This window comes from Columba livia, chromosome 21, assembly GCF_036013475.1.
Source record: "Columba livia isolate bColLiv1 breed racing homer chromosome 21, bColLiv1.pat.W.v2, whole genome shotgun sequence".
Lineage (NCBI taxonomy): Eukaryota > Metazoa > Chordata > Aves > Columbiformes > Columbidae > Columba > Columba livia.
In genome coordinates, this window is record NC_088622.1 from 477320 (window position 1) to 492803 (window position 15484).

A 15484-nucleotide genomic window follows, 5' to 3' on the forward strand; every position below is an offset into this window, starting at 1 on the left:
TTCATCTTTATATAAGCATACATAAATAGGTATTGATATATAGGTACAGCTATATCTATGTGGGTATATATATATATACACATCTGTATATTTTTATACACGTGTGTATATAACGTGGAATTTAATACGTGTGTGCTCATGCTTATGTACACATCTGAGTAAATATACAGGCATGTGTCTATATGTGGGTATAGGTATGGGTAGATTATAGGCATAGATATATATGTAGGTACGGAGGTATAGATCTGTATTTACATAGGTGTATGTACATATATATGTATCTGTGTATATATATATACATACACATACCCCCCAGGCCCCCCCAACCCTCCGTCCGGCCCGCAGCCGGTGGTTCCCCGGAGCTGGCGCAGCCGCGGCGCAGGGCAGAGGTGAGGGGCCGGGGCAGGAACAGCTTCGTGTTGTTGGCCTGGTGGGGGTACAGCACTGCTCGCCCCCGCCGGCACCGCGGGGCGGCAGCCTTGCATGCAACGGGGCACCGCGGCGGCACCGCGGCGGCTCCGGCTGCAGGCAGGGCGGCTCGGGGCTCGCGCTCCCCACCAGCGCCTGTCCCCTGCTCCCGAGCCGTGCCGGCGCACGCAGTGCGATGGTCTGGGGTGGCGGGAGCGCCGGCGCTCGCGGTGCAAACCACGCTCTCCACTTTGCTCCAACGAAGCGCAAGCAAGCGAAGGGGCGGCGAGGGCTGCGCGGCGGGCGGCGCGCTTGCGGGCGCACTTAGGATCTGTAGTCCTTCTTGCTGTAGGGTTTGTTGCCCAGGATGCTATCGATCTCGTGTACGATGGAAGACGACAGCTTTGGAAGGACCTGTCGAGACGGGGCGCCGTGGGGAGGCAGGATCGCGCCCCTGCTGCACGTGGGGGATGCGGCGGCGGGCGGCACGTGGCCGTGCCACGCTCGCTGCCTCCACCGCCACCTCGGTGCTCCCAGCCCTGGCTTGCTGGCTGAGTGACCCAGTTAGGGATGAGCTTGGGCTCATCCCCTGCGTTCTCAGTGGCGAAGCCTCGGCTGCCGCTCAGCTTCAGGTCAGGCAAAACCCAGATTTCTTGTTTTGAGGGAGGTTCGCAACCTCCTTTCCCTGCACAGCGTGTTGCAGCCCTGCAGCCCCACACCGCGCAGGCAGGCGCTGCCCCGGTGAAGCCCCGAGCAGGCGGAGCCTCCCCGGCGCGGCGGAGCACTGACCTGTATTGCTCCGATGTTCTCCATCAGCTGGTCGGTGTTGGAGGCTCCCAGCAGGACGGAGCTCACGCCCTCGTTGCGCAAGCACCAGGCTGGGGCAGGAGGGAGAGCAGAGCGTGAGCGCGGGGCGCTGTCCCCCCGTCCCTGCTGTCCCCGCTGTCCCCCCGCCCGCCGCCTGTACCGATGGCGAGCTGCGGCAGGGTGCAGCCCAGGCGCTCGGCGATGGCCTGCAGCTCCTTCAGCTTGGCCTGCTGCCGCCGGCCCTCCTCGCTCAGGATCTTGTCCTTCAGCCACTGGTACCCCTGGGGACAGGAGGGGGGGTGCATGGGGACCCTGTGAAGGCTGTGCATCCCCTGGCTCCCAGACCCCCACACCCCCAGGGACCCTGTGAGACCCCCAGCCCCGCTCCCCCGGCTCTGCCCGTCCCGCCGCAGCCCCCGGCCTGGCTCACCTTCAGCGAGGCGCGGGAGTAGGGGGGGATCCCCCCGTCGTACTTCCCCGAGACGATGCCGCAAGCCAGCGGCGACCAGGTCATGGCTCCGACGCCTGAGGGCAGAGCAGAGCGGCAGTGACGCTGTCACCCCCCAGCTCCCCGGTCCAGGGGCTGTGTGAGGGGTTCAGGGCAGGACCCCCACGGCCGTACCGATCTTGTGGAAGAGCTCCGGGAGCTGCACCTCCACCTTCTCCCGCTGAAACATGTGGTACTCGGCCTGCTCACAGATCGGCGGGATCAGGTTGAACTGCCGGGCCACCGAATACGCCTCCTGCCGGGGAGCAGGACCTCAGTGCCCCCCCGAGCCCCCGGCTGAGCCCCGAGAGCCGCCCCGAAAAATAATTAAGGCTCGAGCTCATCTGCCAGCTCTTGGCTCCTGCCAGCTGCTGTCTAATTAAATCAGCGTCACTGGCGCTGCTCCGACGCGGCCCCCTGGGCCCCTACCATGATCTCCATGGAGCTCCAGCGCGAGGTCCCCCAGTACATGGCCATCCCCTGGTTGATGACGTGGGTCATGGCTCGCACCGTCTCTGCCGGAGGGAAGGGAGAGCAGTGGGGTTAGCAGGGTGCCGCGGGAGGGGCTCGTGCCGTGCTGACGGCTGGCGGGGCCGGGCTGTGTCCGGATGCTTTTGGAGAAGGAGCAGGACAGGGACCGAGGGAGCAGCCACTTGGGACGTGCTGGGGACTGCGGTCGATCCTGACATGCTGCTGGCAATGCCGGGGCTCCCCTGGCACGGGGAGCAGCCCCAGGCCCCACGGGTACCAGCACCGGCACTGCACTTGGCACTGCCACAGTGGGGGGACCTGAAGCATCGCCCGCGCACCGAGACCCAGGAGAGGGAGGGAGCCCTGGACCCGTGCGAGGGGCGCGGGGGTCTTGGGGGGAGCCGGCTCCGAGCCATGCGGGCCGGGGCCAAGCCAAGGCGCGTTGCTGCAGCCAAGGGCAGGCAGCGGGGAGAGCGATGGGCACGGGGCTGCCCGGCAGTGCCAGAGCGCCCCGGCATGCTGCCAGCTGCCCGGCGAGAGGGACCCTGCCGCGGTCCCGGCACGGCCGCACAGGTGCCCATGTCGAGGACCCCCCGGAGTCTCTTTGCTTTTTCCCCTTTAACTGTGCGATGGTCCAAAGGGGCAGGGGTGGTTTTGTTGTGCTGCCGCTGCCTGTGCGCTTCATGGCAGGGTTTGCCCGCGGCGGGGGGACGGGGATGCAAATCAGAGAGGAGGGGGTTCTGCCCCAGGAAACGCCGCTGGGGTGCGGGCAGCGGCCGCGGGCAGAGTGCGGGCAGGGAGTACCTTCTATGATGAAAGTCCTGGACTTGGAGGAACTAAATGGGCTCCCTGGTGATAAAAGAGAGATTTAGAGAGAGTGGAGTCGGCTGCTGCCGGGACGGGGGCAGTGACCTGCCGCTGTGCCACCAACCCGTCCCCGCCGCAGCCCGAGGGGGTCCTGGCACCGGGCTGGGGGTGGCAGAGGCTTAACCATGGCGTGGGCTGACCGGGGAGGCGAAGGAGCCGTTTTTGCTTGGGAAGTGAAAATGCCCTTGAAATAAAAGCCTGGCACAAACCAACCACGAGGGCGACGAAAGGCGGCGGGGAGGAGCGCAGCACCGCGGCACGGCACCCACCTTCCATCGGCGTGTTGGGGTCAGGCCGGTTGGCGAACACCACGTCCACATACTCCAGCTGCAGCCGCTCCAGCGACGCCTTCAGACCTGCAGCACCAGCGGCACCGGCGCTGTCAGGCGTCCGGGCTCTGCACCCCCGCGAGGCAGCCGGCGCGGCACAGCTTGGCCCCGGGGCCAGCAGTGCCCGGCGAGCAGCCCTACCTTCAATGATGTGTTTTCGGGACAGGCCCCTCTCCGTCTCAGCCCTGGGAAAGCAAAGGTGGGTGAGGCCCGGTGCGCCCCGGCTGCGCTGCCACCGCGGGGGGCGATACCTACTTTCCTCCCCAGAAGATTTTGGTGGTGATGACCAGGCTGGACCGTCTGTGTGGAGAAAGAAAGTCACGGGCAGTGGCACCCGCAGAGCCCCCGCGCGCCCTGTGTGCGTCCTGCCCGCGTCCAGGACACGGCGTGGCGTGGTGGTGGCCGGGTTCACTGCTCAGGAACAACCCAGCTTACCTCCAGCCTTTCTTCTTGATGATGTTGCCCAGCACCACCTCGGCCCTGCAAGAGAATGGGGGTCAGCACCGGCACCGCGGCTGCTGCAGCCACGGGGCAGAAACGCTGTGGCCGGGAAAAGTGACCACAACTGTGGTAAGAAACAGCCGGCAGGGATGGCCCCGGTCCCTGGCAGACTAAGGGGCAAACGTGGTGGCCTCGGGGACGCTGGTTCCCCTCTGCTGTGGCACAGAGCCGAGCTGCTCCCTGAGGCACATGCTCGGTTTTGGTTTTTAAGCGGGTGTGTGGGGACACCACGGTGCCTCGGGGCCGCTTGCTGTGCCGGGGAGGGCGCTTGGCTACGGTGAGCAAGCGCTTGCTGCCCCGTCCTGCAGCCGCTCTGCAGCTGGCAAACCCAGGAGGCTCCCAGTGGTGCCGCAGCTCAGAGGTGCCGGCGGCTGGTTTGTGGATGAGGCCCCTTGTGCCGCTGCTCAAGCCGGGTACCTACTTGCCGGCGGCGTAGACTTCTGCCGTGTCGAAGAGATTAATGCCGTTGTCATAGGCTAAAGTCATCAGCTGCTCCGCCATCTGCGAGGGGAGAGCGGGGAGGGTCAGTGGGGGAGGCTGAGGGCTCGCAGGTGCTGGTGAGCTCTGGCACACCATGTGCACCAAGACCAGCGCCTGCGGCTCTGCCGGCCCCGGCCCGGCCCTGCTCGGCTCGGGAAGGGCTGGGAGGGACGGGCTGTGACCCTCACCTCATCTGTGATCTGCCCTCCAAAGGTCACCCATGTCCCTGCGGAGGAGAGAGGACATGCCCGCGGTGAGCGCGGCCAGCGCGGTGAGCACCCCCAGCCCCCCTCCCCGGCTGCCCTGGCACAGCCCCGGCACGCGGCAGCCACGGTTGGTCCCGCCGCGTGCGGCACGGTGCTCCCAGCGCACCCAGTCGCTTCCCATCACGTCGCAGGAGAAACAGGAGAAAATAATTTGACAACTTCTGGGCTGCGTCTCAAAGTGGCCGCCGGGCCGGAGCAAAACCCTTTCCTTGCCTTGGCGGAGCAGGGGAGCGCTGCCCTCGCCAGCAGCCGCCGCGGGGCCGCACCAACCCCGGCACTTACCCAGGCCCAGGCAGGACACGCGCAGCCCGGACTTGCCGAGGTTCCTGGAAGACAGAGACCCATTAGGAAACCACTAAAGCCTCCGAGCGCCTGCTGGTGAGTTGTGCTCCCCAGTGCCCGTCCCACCCCTGGTCCCCGCGTGGGATGGTCCCGCAGTGAGGGTCCCTCCACAATGGATTAAAAAGGCACCCCAGGCCGGGTGCACGGCACTCACCAGCGGCACGGCCAGCACTGTCACAGCCGTGCCATTTCCTGCACCCAAATAATTGCCGTGTCTGGTGGGTAACAGCGAGTGGCCGCGGGCAGTGACCTGGTTACAGCGGCTCCTGTGACGGGGCTGAGGTGTTCGGCTGCCCCGGCAGTGCCGCTGGCACAAGGACATGGGGCAGGAGGAGGGGAAGATGGCACAGCAGCTGTTAGGCCCAGGGCGTCCTACACGCGGCACAAGCCGTGCCCATTCCCTGTGCCGTGGCACGAACTGTGCCCGTTCCCTGTGCTGTGGCATGGGCTGTGCCCGTTCCCTGTGCCGCGGCACAGGGGTGTGCAGGGAGAGGGTGCTCAGGAGCGGAGCTCCTGCACAAATGAAGCACTCTGAACGTTTTGGCTGGAGAGCAGCTCTCGGGCCGGGGGCCGGGCTGGCAGACGCCTCCGCCGCGGTGATGGAGAGCCAGTTTCTCCTTAAAAATGACAAAGGCTCGAGAAGTGAGTGTTAAAATAAATAAAGTGTAGGTGAGCCATGGCAGCTCGCCCGCACGGGTGTCGCGTAGCAACCGGGAGGCACCGCCAGCGCCGGCACACGGCATGGTACCACGGCACGGGGAGCCGGACAGGGTCCAAGGGCGGCAGGGAACTGCGGGGTGAGCTGAGCCGGGCATCGTCCTTCCGCACCACCACGTTATTGCCCAACATCTGGAGGCGCAGGCGCTCCCCCCGACCCCGCGGTATTTTTAGAGCTTTTTGTGGCAGGGAGAGGCCGCGGCCACAGGGGGGGCGGCTCAGGCCCCACGATGGGGGTCGTGGCAGGGAGCGGACGGCACCAGCCCTGTCCTGGCCAGCCCAGGCTGCAGGGGCATTGCCGGGGACACCCTGGGTGTCTGACGCTGGCAGCAATCACTGCTCCCCACTTTCCTGCCCAAAAGCACCTTCACCGGCCACCCAACCAAGACGGGGACGGATCCTGGGAAGGGCAGGAGGGTGAAAGAGCGTCGCACCGTGATGCGCCTTGTCACCGCTGTCACAGCCCTCCTGTCCTGTCCCTCCGCAGGAGCATCGCCCAGCGCTGGGGTGACGGCCGGACTTGTCCGACTGGGCTGCAGCGAGGGCAGCCGGACCCCGATCCCTGGGGAGCCCCTGGCCCCCTTCCTGGGAGCGCGTTAACCCTGCGGGGGGCACAGCGGGCACACCCCCCCCCCGGGCAGCCGGGAGCCACGTCCCGGCTCTGCACACGCTTCGCTGGGCAGCGAGTCCCCGGCAGTGCCGGAACGGAGATATGGCAGCCCGCGGATTAACACGCACCGTGGCCCCCGGACCCCTGCGGCTCCACAGCCGCCCAGCTCGGCAGGTGCCGGGAACGCCGCTAATCCGACCCCAAATTCTACGGTCCCTTTCCCCCCCATCCCAGCAAGGCTGGCTCAGAGCTGCCAGCAGCAGCGAGGGAGGCGATGAGGCGCACGGTCAGCACTTTTAGCACCGAGAATCCTCCGGAGCGGGACGCGAGCTGGGGGAGCGCGGCGCACCCGACCCCTTGGCCCCGCCGCCCCGAGCCCGTGCGGAGCAGAGCAGCCGCCTGCCCGCCCCAGCGGTGCCCTCGCCTACCGGTACTTCATCCCCGGCTGCTTGACGCTGGACTCGCTGGACGAGGGGGCGTTCTGCACCGAGAGCTGCCCCAGGCTGCGGGCCACCATGGCCACTGCCCGGAACTTGCCGCGGGTGCCGAGGCTGGGGCTGCCGGCATTCTGCCGGTTCAGCCGGTCCTCCGCGCTCCGGCTTTTGATGCTGTGCTCGGAGCACACAAAGGAGACCTGCATGCTGCTCCGCCGGGCCCCCGCGCCAGCTGCCTAAATTTAGCCGTGGCCCCGGGCGAGGCGGGAGCTCCTCCTGCGCGCCCGCGCTCCGCCGCGCCGCCAACGTGACGGCGGGGGCTGCGAGGCGGCGCGGGGGGCCGGCTCCTCGGCCCTCCTGCCCTCAATATTTGATGAGCTTGGGAAGCGCGTGAGGGCGCCGGGCAGGTGGGGGGCAGGACGGGCGGCGCCGCAGCGGGTGCCCCCCGAAGGGCTCCCCCGTGGGTGAGACTGCCGGCACTGGGGGGCAGCGGGGGCTGCGGCCCTTTGCCCGTGCCGGCACAGCTTCCCTCCTCTCCGGTGGATGCGCGTCCGAAACAAAAACCTCCCAGCAGAAGCGCTTGCGCGTTGCCAACCGTGCCGTCATGGGGCGCGAGTGTGGGTGCTGGTGATGCCGCCGGCTCTGCGGGGCAGAGCTGGGGGTTCGCCGAAGCCGGAGCAGTTGCCCTGCTTGGCTCGGCGGATTGGGGTGAAACGCAGCCCAGCACCTCCCGAGGAAGGCGGGACGCGAGCGGCTGTCCCGTTTTGTGCCCCGGGAAAGGAGCGGGGCCGGGGCCCGGTTTGCGGGGGAAACGATGCACGTTCAGCCCCAGCCTAATGAGAACTCTTGTAATCTCCTCCGCCTCCCTCTGCCGCAAAGCTCCTTAGCCGGGTAATCCCGTGGCGCTGGCTCCAGCTCCAGCTCCAGCTCCGTGCTGGGGGGGCCCTGGCAGCAATCAGCAGCTCCCGGGGGAGGAGGAACCCCTGAGATTTTGGGGGCAGTGGCACATGGCCGAAGGAGCATCGCTGGGGGTGCCTGTGCCAGCCTCTCCCCATCAATAAATAATCACCCCATGAATATTAGATGGGCTCCTGCCACTGTGTAAATGTTATGGTGAGCGGAGGGGAACCTGACCTGCGGTGCGGCACAGCGCGGCACAATGAGAAGGACAAAAGTCACCGGAACCCTGAGACGCCTTGCACCGTGCCCGGGACGCGCATGCAAAATTAATGGGGCGCCAGCTCTGCCATGAGTGCCGTCAGGCGGTGAAGCGTCTCTGCAGCTGTTTGCGCCAACCGCCTGCTCGTTAACAGCACAGAGGGTGTTCGCACTTCCCACTTCCCAACAGCAAAAGGAAAATCAAGTCAGAAGCTCAAAGATCATTGAACAAGCAAGAGGTAACGGTGCCACCGCGCCACGGCCTCTCTGGCACACCCCGGACGAGATAGGTTGCCTTCTGCACCAAGGCAAACGGCTCTTCCCAGCCTTGGTGTGGCACAGGGAAACCGGCACAATCCCGCACTCTGCAGGCCAGGTCCCCTGCTCTGTCCCCTCAGCTCGGCCCTCGCCGCGTTCGCTGACCCGCAGGCGCCGGCGCTGCCTTACCTGTATGGCATGCCGGTGGTGCGGGCGGTGCTGTCGGCCAGCGAGAGCCCGTGCATCCGCAGGAACTCCTCCAGCGTCTTCGCCCGCGCCGCCGCCCGCACGTCCCGCAGCCGCCGCAGCTCCAGCGCGCCGGCCGCCCGGGGGGCCGGGGGCAGCCCCCACTCGGGGGGGTGCCGGCTGGCCACGCTGCGCAGGCTCTCGCTGTACGTCATGGAGAGCATCCCGCTGCCCCGGCGCGGGCTCTGCGGGCTGGCCTCGCCGCCCAGCGCTCAGCGATGCTACGGAGAGAGCGGGGAGAGTGTCCCGCCGCGACGCCGGGGTGGCGGCACCCGCCCTCGCCAGGACCTGCGGCGGGTCTGGGGCGCAGAGGGGACAGCAGGGACCCTGGCAAAGCCGGTCTCTTTGGTGGAGCCAAGCCTTGGCAGGAGCGGGAGCAGCGTGGGCAGCAGCGCGGCGGGGAAGGGACGCGGTGCTGGGTGGCTGTGGGCTGCGGGAACTGCAGTGGCGCCACCATGGTGGCCCTGAGCCCAGCAAGTGGCTGCAGCCCGGCACGTGCCCCGGCTGTGCTGCCTGCAGCTCACACCGGCTGCTGTTTGCGTCCCCGCGGGGGCCGCAGTGAGCCCCGCGAGCTGCTTGGGGTGGGCGAGCAGTGGCACAAGTGCTGCTGGTGAGAATCCGGCACCGCGTGTGCTGGCGGATGGAAAGGTCAGGATGGGAAAGGTGCCCCGTGGGTTCCCCAGGAAGGGTGGGCAGCTGCAGAGGGGCTGTGGGCACCGGGCCCTTGCCGGCGGCTGCCACAACCCGTGGTGCCAGCCAACACCTTCCTGCAGCCATGGCTGCCAAAACAGCCTGCCGCAGAGCGGGCTCCTCGCACCACTATGGCCAGGACCTTGCCGGCGGTGGCACTGGCATCCATCTCCCTGCTGCTCTCTGCCACATCCCTCGCACTCCGGGGCCGAAAGAAGGAGCAGGGACTGGGGCCAAAACCACAGCACTGGTGCCGACGTGGCTGCCGGGAGCGCACCGTGCTGGAGCTGCACCGGTATCAGGCTCCAGCCGGGCTCCCACCGGTGTTTTTTTCTTCCCCTATGAAGCTCAAATTCACAGCAGCAGGAGCCAGAAGCGAAGGGCACTGTCCCACTGAGGTGTGACCTCACGAAAAAGAACAAGACCAGACGACACGGAGCGGCAGCAGGCAGGGGCGACCAAAGCTGCGGGGCTCCTGCGATACCCAGCACTGCCAGAAACCTTCGGCACTGCCGGAGACCCTCAGCACTCCTGCTCCGCAGCGAGGGCTCAGGGACACAGGGAGCCCTGGAAAGGGGACCCTCTCTTGTGGCAAAGCCAAACGTGGGGGGAATCCCCGGTGCCCAGCAGGACCCCTCATCCCTGGTGGGACCTTTGCGGGATAGTGGCTGGGAAAAGCCCATGCCGGCTGCACGGAACCACCGCGCAAATGAGGCTGGGGGGGAACGGGTGGAATCCACCAGCCCCTCATCTCCACAGCCCTGATCCTCAGCTGGGCTCATTACGGGGTGCGGGGGCAGCGCGGAGGCGGTGGGCTCAGCCCCATTCGTTAGCAGAAATCCTGAAGCTGCCCGAGGGCTGTTCTGCGGGAAGGAGCAGGGACGGGAGGGACACGGGCTCAGGAGGAAGCAGGGGACCGTTAGCATGTGTCACAGGCACAACGAGCGGGTGACAGCCGGGTGCGCGGGGCAGCTGCTGGGCAAGGCGTCTGTCCAGCCCGGCTGGCCATGCTGGGAACTTGTTGCCAACCAACCGCTGCTGAAAACCAAACAGACCCCAAACCCCAAACGAAATCCTCCCCAAGGCACTGAATCCCGAGTCACCCGCGCAGCGAATCCCGCGAGCTGCTGCAGCAGCTGCGCCGCGGCCGTGCCGACCCCGCGCCCGACTCACCCGCGCCCCGGGGATGCTGCTCATCAGCGGCAGCGCTCTGGGCGGCCGGGCTGCCCCGGGCAGCTATAAGAGACGCGGCCACCGGGTTTTTTTGCATTAGGGGAGTGTCGGCGCTTGGCAGCCGAGGCAGTTGGCAGCTGCGCAGGGCCCCCCGCGCCCAGCTTTCTCGCCGCACTCCATTAGCCCTATTAGGGGATTTTCTTCCCCGCGAAGAGGAGCTAAATTATTCATGGTGGCTCCGCTAAAAGCCCGGGGATGTACCGCTGCTCTATCAAACCTGGCACCACCGCCCCGCCGCAGCCAGCCCTCGCCCTCGCCCGGCGGTGACAGGTCCCGCGCCACTGTCGCACGGGGCAGTGGGACAGCCGGGGCACTGGGGCAGTCCCCGCAGCAGACGCAGCCCTCCCGCGGTCCCCGTGGGGCAGGGTCAGAGCCGTGGTGGGACGGAAACACGGACTCCTCCTCATCGCCCCGGGCCGGGCCCAGGGAGCGCCGGAGCGGCCACTGGCACAGTGTGATGGGCAAAGTGCCACTTTCAAATGGTAAAAGGCTGGGGGTGGGGGAAAGTGTTGCCTTCTGTACCACTTAGTGATGCTTCTCGGAACGGCAGGAGCAGCGAGCGGCTGGCCCGGCTCCCGGCGCTGCCCTGGGGAGCAGCCGGCAGGCTCTTCCCGGTGCAGCGCCGGTGCGGGACGCTCCCCGAGCTGAGCCCCGCGCCCCGCAGCGCTGTTCCCTGGTGCCCCCTGCCCACGCTGCGCTGCCGCGGCGGCCCGGCGAGGGCGTCCCCACCTCCCCAGCCACACGCGCGTTTCCCCACGTCGCGCTGCCAAACCCACGAGCAGGTGAAAACACGGTGCCGTGCCGGTGATGCCCGTCCCGCCCGGAGTGGGGGATTTTGGGGAGGGGGAGGGCCGGGTTACCTGTAGAACTGGAGCTGGCGCTTGGGGCTCCCGTACCTCGCGCTTCCGACAGCAAAGGGGAGAGAGAAGAAAGATGCCACAAACCCCGTTAGAAAGGTGGAGCGGGACGGCGCGGCACAGCCGGCGGCTGTGGGGAGGACACCCTGCAGCGGGCACCGGCACGTGCTGCGAGAGGAAGCCCCTCTTCCCGTGACAGGCGCCGGCGCCCACAAATGCCGCTGCTGCCGCCGGGTGTTTTGCAGTCCTGGAAGTTTTTGCACGAGGTGTGCGGGGCGGTTTCGGGAGCCGCGGCCCTGCGTCCGGAGTCGCGCCGAGCCCCCCGGGGCCGCCCCCGCCCTTACCTGTAGATCATCCCGGGGGAGCCTGTCTGCCGCAGCGAGAGTCGCGCCGGGGAGTCAGTGGTGGATTCGGGATACATGGAGCCAGCCTGGGCTCCCTGGAGCCGCGCGCCGCCTCAGCCCTGCCGCGGGAAGAGAAAAGAGGAAGAAACGGGGTTTTTGGGGTGCGCGCATGACGGTGCTTCCTGCTGCAGTCGCTCACGAGCCGGATGGGTGTGTGGCACAGGCAGCGGCACGGGCAGGGGCAGGCAGGGCACGGCAGGCAGGACGGCAGCCCTGCCAGCCACAGACCACAGCATCCCACCCTGACCCACTGCCGAGCCCAAACCCCTCCGCCCCTACCCGGTGCTGATGACTCCCCATCGCAGTTCCTCTCCCCAAACTTCTAGGGCTCCCACAGAGCACAGAGCAGGGCTGCTTGCTGCCTGTCCCACTGCCTGCCCCCTGCCTGTCCCCCTGCCTGCCCCCTGCCTGTCCCCCTGCCTGCCCCCTGCCTGTCCCCTGCCTCCCTGGCTGCCCATAGGAGCTGAGCAGGGGATGCCACGGGGCAGCAACCCATGGCACTGAGGTCTTACGACACATCAGGAAATGGTGAAGAAACACGGGCCTGAAAAATTAAACATTTTGCTGGTGGTTAACAGTAAAGCAGCCTCCAGAGGGTCCCCCTGCAAGGGACAAGGCAAGGCAAGGCAAATACTTCCTTCCCTGGCTGCCCTGGGCACAGCGAGTGCTCGCGTCCTGGTACGCATCCCACCTGCATCCCAGCAGGGCATGTCTGCATCCCTCCCACATCCTGCATCCCTCCTGCATCCCAGCACAGTGTGCCTGCATCCCTTCCACATCCCTCCTGCATCCCGCACAGTCGCCTGCATCCCATCCACATCCCTCCTGCATCCCGCACAGTGTGCCTGCATCCCTTCCACATCCCTCCTGCATCCCGCACAGTGTGCCTGCATCCCTTCCACATCCCTCCTGCATCCCGCACAGTGTGCCTGCATCCCTTCCACATCCCTCCTGCATCCCGCACAGTGTGCCTGCATCCCTTCCACATCCCTCCTGCATCCCGCACAGTGTGCCTGCATCCCTTCCACATCCCTCCTGCATCCCGGCACAGTGTGCCTGCATCCCGCATCCCTCCAGCATCCTGGCACGGCGTTCCTGCAGCCCAGCGCAGCCCCTGCAGCCCATGCAGCCCAATGGCAGCAGCTGCGGCAGCTGAGCCCGTCCCCGCGGAGCCGCCCGCCCGCCCCCCGCAGTCCCCGGCCCCGCTGCGGCCCCCGGCCCCGCTGCGGCCCCCGGCCCCGCTGCAGCCCCGGTGCAGGGCCCCAGCTCCCTCCTCCCCCAGCACTGCAGAATCGCGGCTCCTTTGCCCGCAGCCACGCCGGGGCGCAAGATCAGGCTCGATAAACCAGGCAGGAGGGAGCCGCTCCCCCATGGCCCCGCGCCATCGCCCTGCACGTCCCCAGCAGGACCCTGCCAAGCCCCCAGAGCCACTGCGACGCCCCGGCTTCTCCCGGGGGCTGCTCATGTCACCTTGGCCACTCCCCGCATCTCTCTCCTGGCCGCCGCCTGCGACAACGCGGGTTCCACAGCAGCCACCGGCCCGGGCACCATCCTGCAAGCTGCCTCTGGCCCACCCAGCCACACTTAATTAGCAGCTGTATAACGAAGCTGAAGCGAGCTGGGGGATGCCTGCAGCAGGGACAGCCAAACCCCCCCTGCACTGCCACAAACTGAGACTAAACTTATTGCAGGGCCGAGGACTGGCTCTGTTGACACGTCCTGAGGATCTGCGGTGCCATGAGCTCAGGTCTCCGCAGTCGTCTGCAGGACCTAGCGCCCCTGACCCGTCACCTCGTGGGGACGCTGGCGGTCCCAGCGCAGTTGCTGCCCAGTCTCTGGTGGCACCGGAGGAACTTTACCAGGAGGCGCCACTGGGCTGCCGGCACATGGGGCATCCCGGCCAACCTGCCCCTCCGGGTGCCCTGAGCCACAGCACTGCCAAAAGCCCCGTCCCCCCCCAGACCCTTCCTGCACCTCCAGCTTCCTCAGGGCAGAACCCAGCCCGTGTCCGCAGCTGCAGGAGCTGCTGCAGGGCGATGCATGGACAGGGAACATGCAGGATGCATGTGAGACCCTGAGGGTGCCCCAAAAGCTTGTGGTCCCACCGAGCTCCATTCCCACAGAGCAAGATGGGCACCGAGATGCGGGTGGATTCAGGGCCGGGGACTCGCTGAGCCAGAGCTCTGCCTGAGCAGCCTGGGGGGGGTCTGCGGAGCCCCCCAAACCTGCTGCCGGCACAGCAAGAGGAGGTGAAGATGTACACGGGATTAATTTGAAATCAGGACAAAGCCTCTGCAGCTACTGATGAGCCTGAGCCGCCGGGGCTGGCGCTGGGCTGGAGGGAGCTGCGGGGCCCCTGCCCCGGCACCCCGGCGTCCTTCCCAGCTGCTCAGGTGAGGGATGCAGGGCAGATGGCCCCGAGCATCTCCCCGCTCTGGGTACCCATCCCCGCATTTCTACCCCTTTTTCACCAGGTTTGCAAACACCACCCTCAGCAAATGCCCCCCCCCAAGATGCCCCGGGAAAGGTGACTTTAGCACCATTCCTGCCACTGCCCTGCTCTGCCTTGCAAACGGCTTTCGAGCCGGCAGCTCCGGCTGCCACCTCTCTGTCCGTGCCCCACGCAGCCCCCGCCGCAGCCCGGCTCTGCAGGATCCGCAGAGCAGCAGCCCCGTCCCTTCCCCCTGCCCGCGTCCCCAGCACGGCGCGGGCTCCCGCTGGCCCGGCTGCGCGGCCCCGGCCTGGTTACAAGCCGGTCATTAAGGTAACGAACACGGCAGGCGCTGGGGATTCAGCTGCGACACGTGAGGCCGCCCGTGATCGTGCTGTGCGCACCAAAGCACAGGCACCTGGCTCTGCTAGAGTCAATGACACAGCCACAAACGAGACACGTCCGACGTGGTCATTCCTGCTTCACCTTCACCTACGCCAGCACGAAAGCACCGGGGTCCATCAGGCCACTGAGTGCCCGCGGGTCCCCGATGCCAGCACCCCAGGGGGTTGGCAGGCAGACCTCCCGCCATGGCCGAGCCACAGCCGCGGCACTGCAGACCCGCCAGCAGCACCGGTTCCCCAGAGCCCCACCTACCTCACTCCGGTGCTCTAACGGAGCTGCGCGGTCAGGAAGCAAAAACAAAACAAAATAAAAAGATCCTGAGCTGCCAGCAGAGCTGGAGGCTCCGCAGCTCTGGGGAGCGGGGCCGCTCCGGCGCAGAGCAGCCGCAGCAGCTGGGTGCAAACGCAGCCCGTGCCGTCCCTACCCCATCCCTACGTCCCCGCAAAAAGGTGTCTGGGGAGGAGGGGAAGCCGAGCCCCCGGCGCCCCGGGATGCGGCAGCACCAGGGATGCTGCAGAGCCGTCCCTGCCGCTCTCACATCCTGACTCGGCAAGTTGGGCTCGGCTGGTGGCGTGCAGCGTGGCGCGCAGCCCGGCTCCGATCCCGCCGGTGCCTTAACCGTGTCAGCGCCACAGCCCGGCACCGGCACACGCGTGGGCGAGCGAGCGGCTGCCACCCGGCACAGCTCAGGCAGGAAGAGGCTCGTCCGGCGGATGCGGCCTTTAAGTCATGCCGGGTGCTTTTCTTAAAACGTAAAATAAGGGTGTCTGCAGGCGATGCTGCGGGGCTGTCCCCCAGCATGGGGGCTCGCCCCGCCACCGCATCCCCCCAGGCAGCCACCCGTCCTCCTCCGGGTGCCAACTGCGCCTTCTCAGTGCCTTCTGCTGTTTGGATGTTTTGGGCAAAACCCCTGCCTGGCGGGCGCAGTTTGGGGACACCCCAGTAAGGGGAGCACGCCAGTCCCTGGAGGCAGCACAGCACTATAACCTGGAGCGCTAACAGCACCGATGCGGCCGGATTTAACGTGAAAACCAAAGGCCAAGCCAGCAAAACAGAGTCAGGGTTTTACAAGTGCACATGGCA

The 15484-nt window shown here is 66.9% G+C and overlaps 1 protein-coding gene across 5 annotated transcripts; it reads right to left on the reverse strand.

The window, feature by feature from the left end:
* Positions 1 to 230: 230 nt before the first annotated feature.
* On the reverse strand, positions 231 to 15019 carry KCNAB2 (potassium voltage-gated channel subfamily A regulatory beta subunit 2). Of its 5 annotated transcripts, XM_065037787.1 has the most exons (16): positions 14654 to 15018; positions 11506 to 11624; positions 11165 to 11206; positions 4899 to 4942; positions 4539 to 4576; positions 4292 to 4371; positions 3805 to 3849; positions 3625 to 3669; positions 3511 to 3554; positions 3310 to 3396; positions 2132 to 2217; positions 1838 to 1958; positions 1646 to 1740; positions 1376 to 1496; positions 1198 to 1286; positions 231 to 822 (listed from the first exon to the last, which is right to left on the reverse strand). In XM_065037787.1, the coding sequence occupies exons 2-16, from the start codon at positions 11580 to 11582 to the stop codon at positions 733 to 735; spliced, it is 1104 nt and encodes a 367-aa protein (XP_064893859.1). In that variant the 5' UTR covers positions 11583 to 11624; positions 14654 to 15018; the 3' UTR covers positions 231 to 732. The 5 variants fall into 5 exon arrangements, with proteins under 5 accessions (XP_064893859.1, XP_064893860.1, XP_064893862.1 ...); XM_065037788.1 differs by lacking the exon at positions 11165 to 11206 and having other exon boundaries at positions 14654 to 15019; XM_065037790.1 differs by lacking the exons at positions 11165 to 11206; positions 11506 to 11624; positions 14654 to 15018 and adding exons at positions 2978 to 3022; positions 8325 to 8585.
* Between the last annotated feature and the right edge of the window lie 465 nt (positions 15020 to 15484).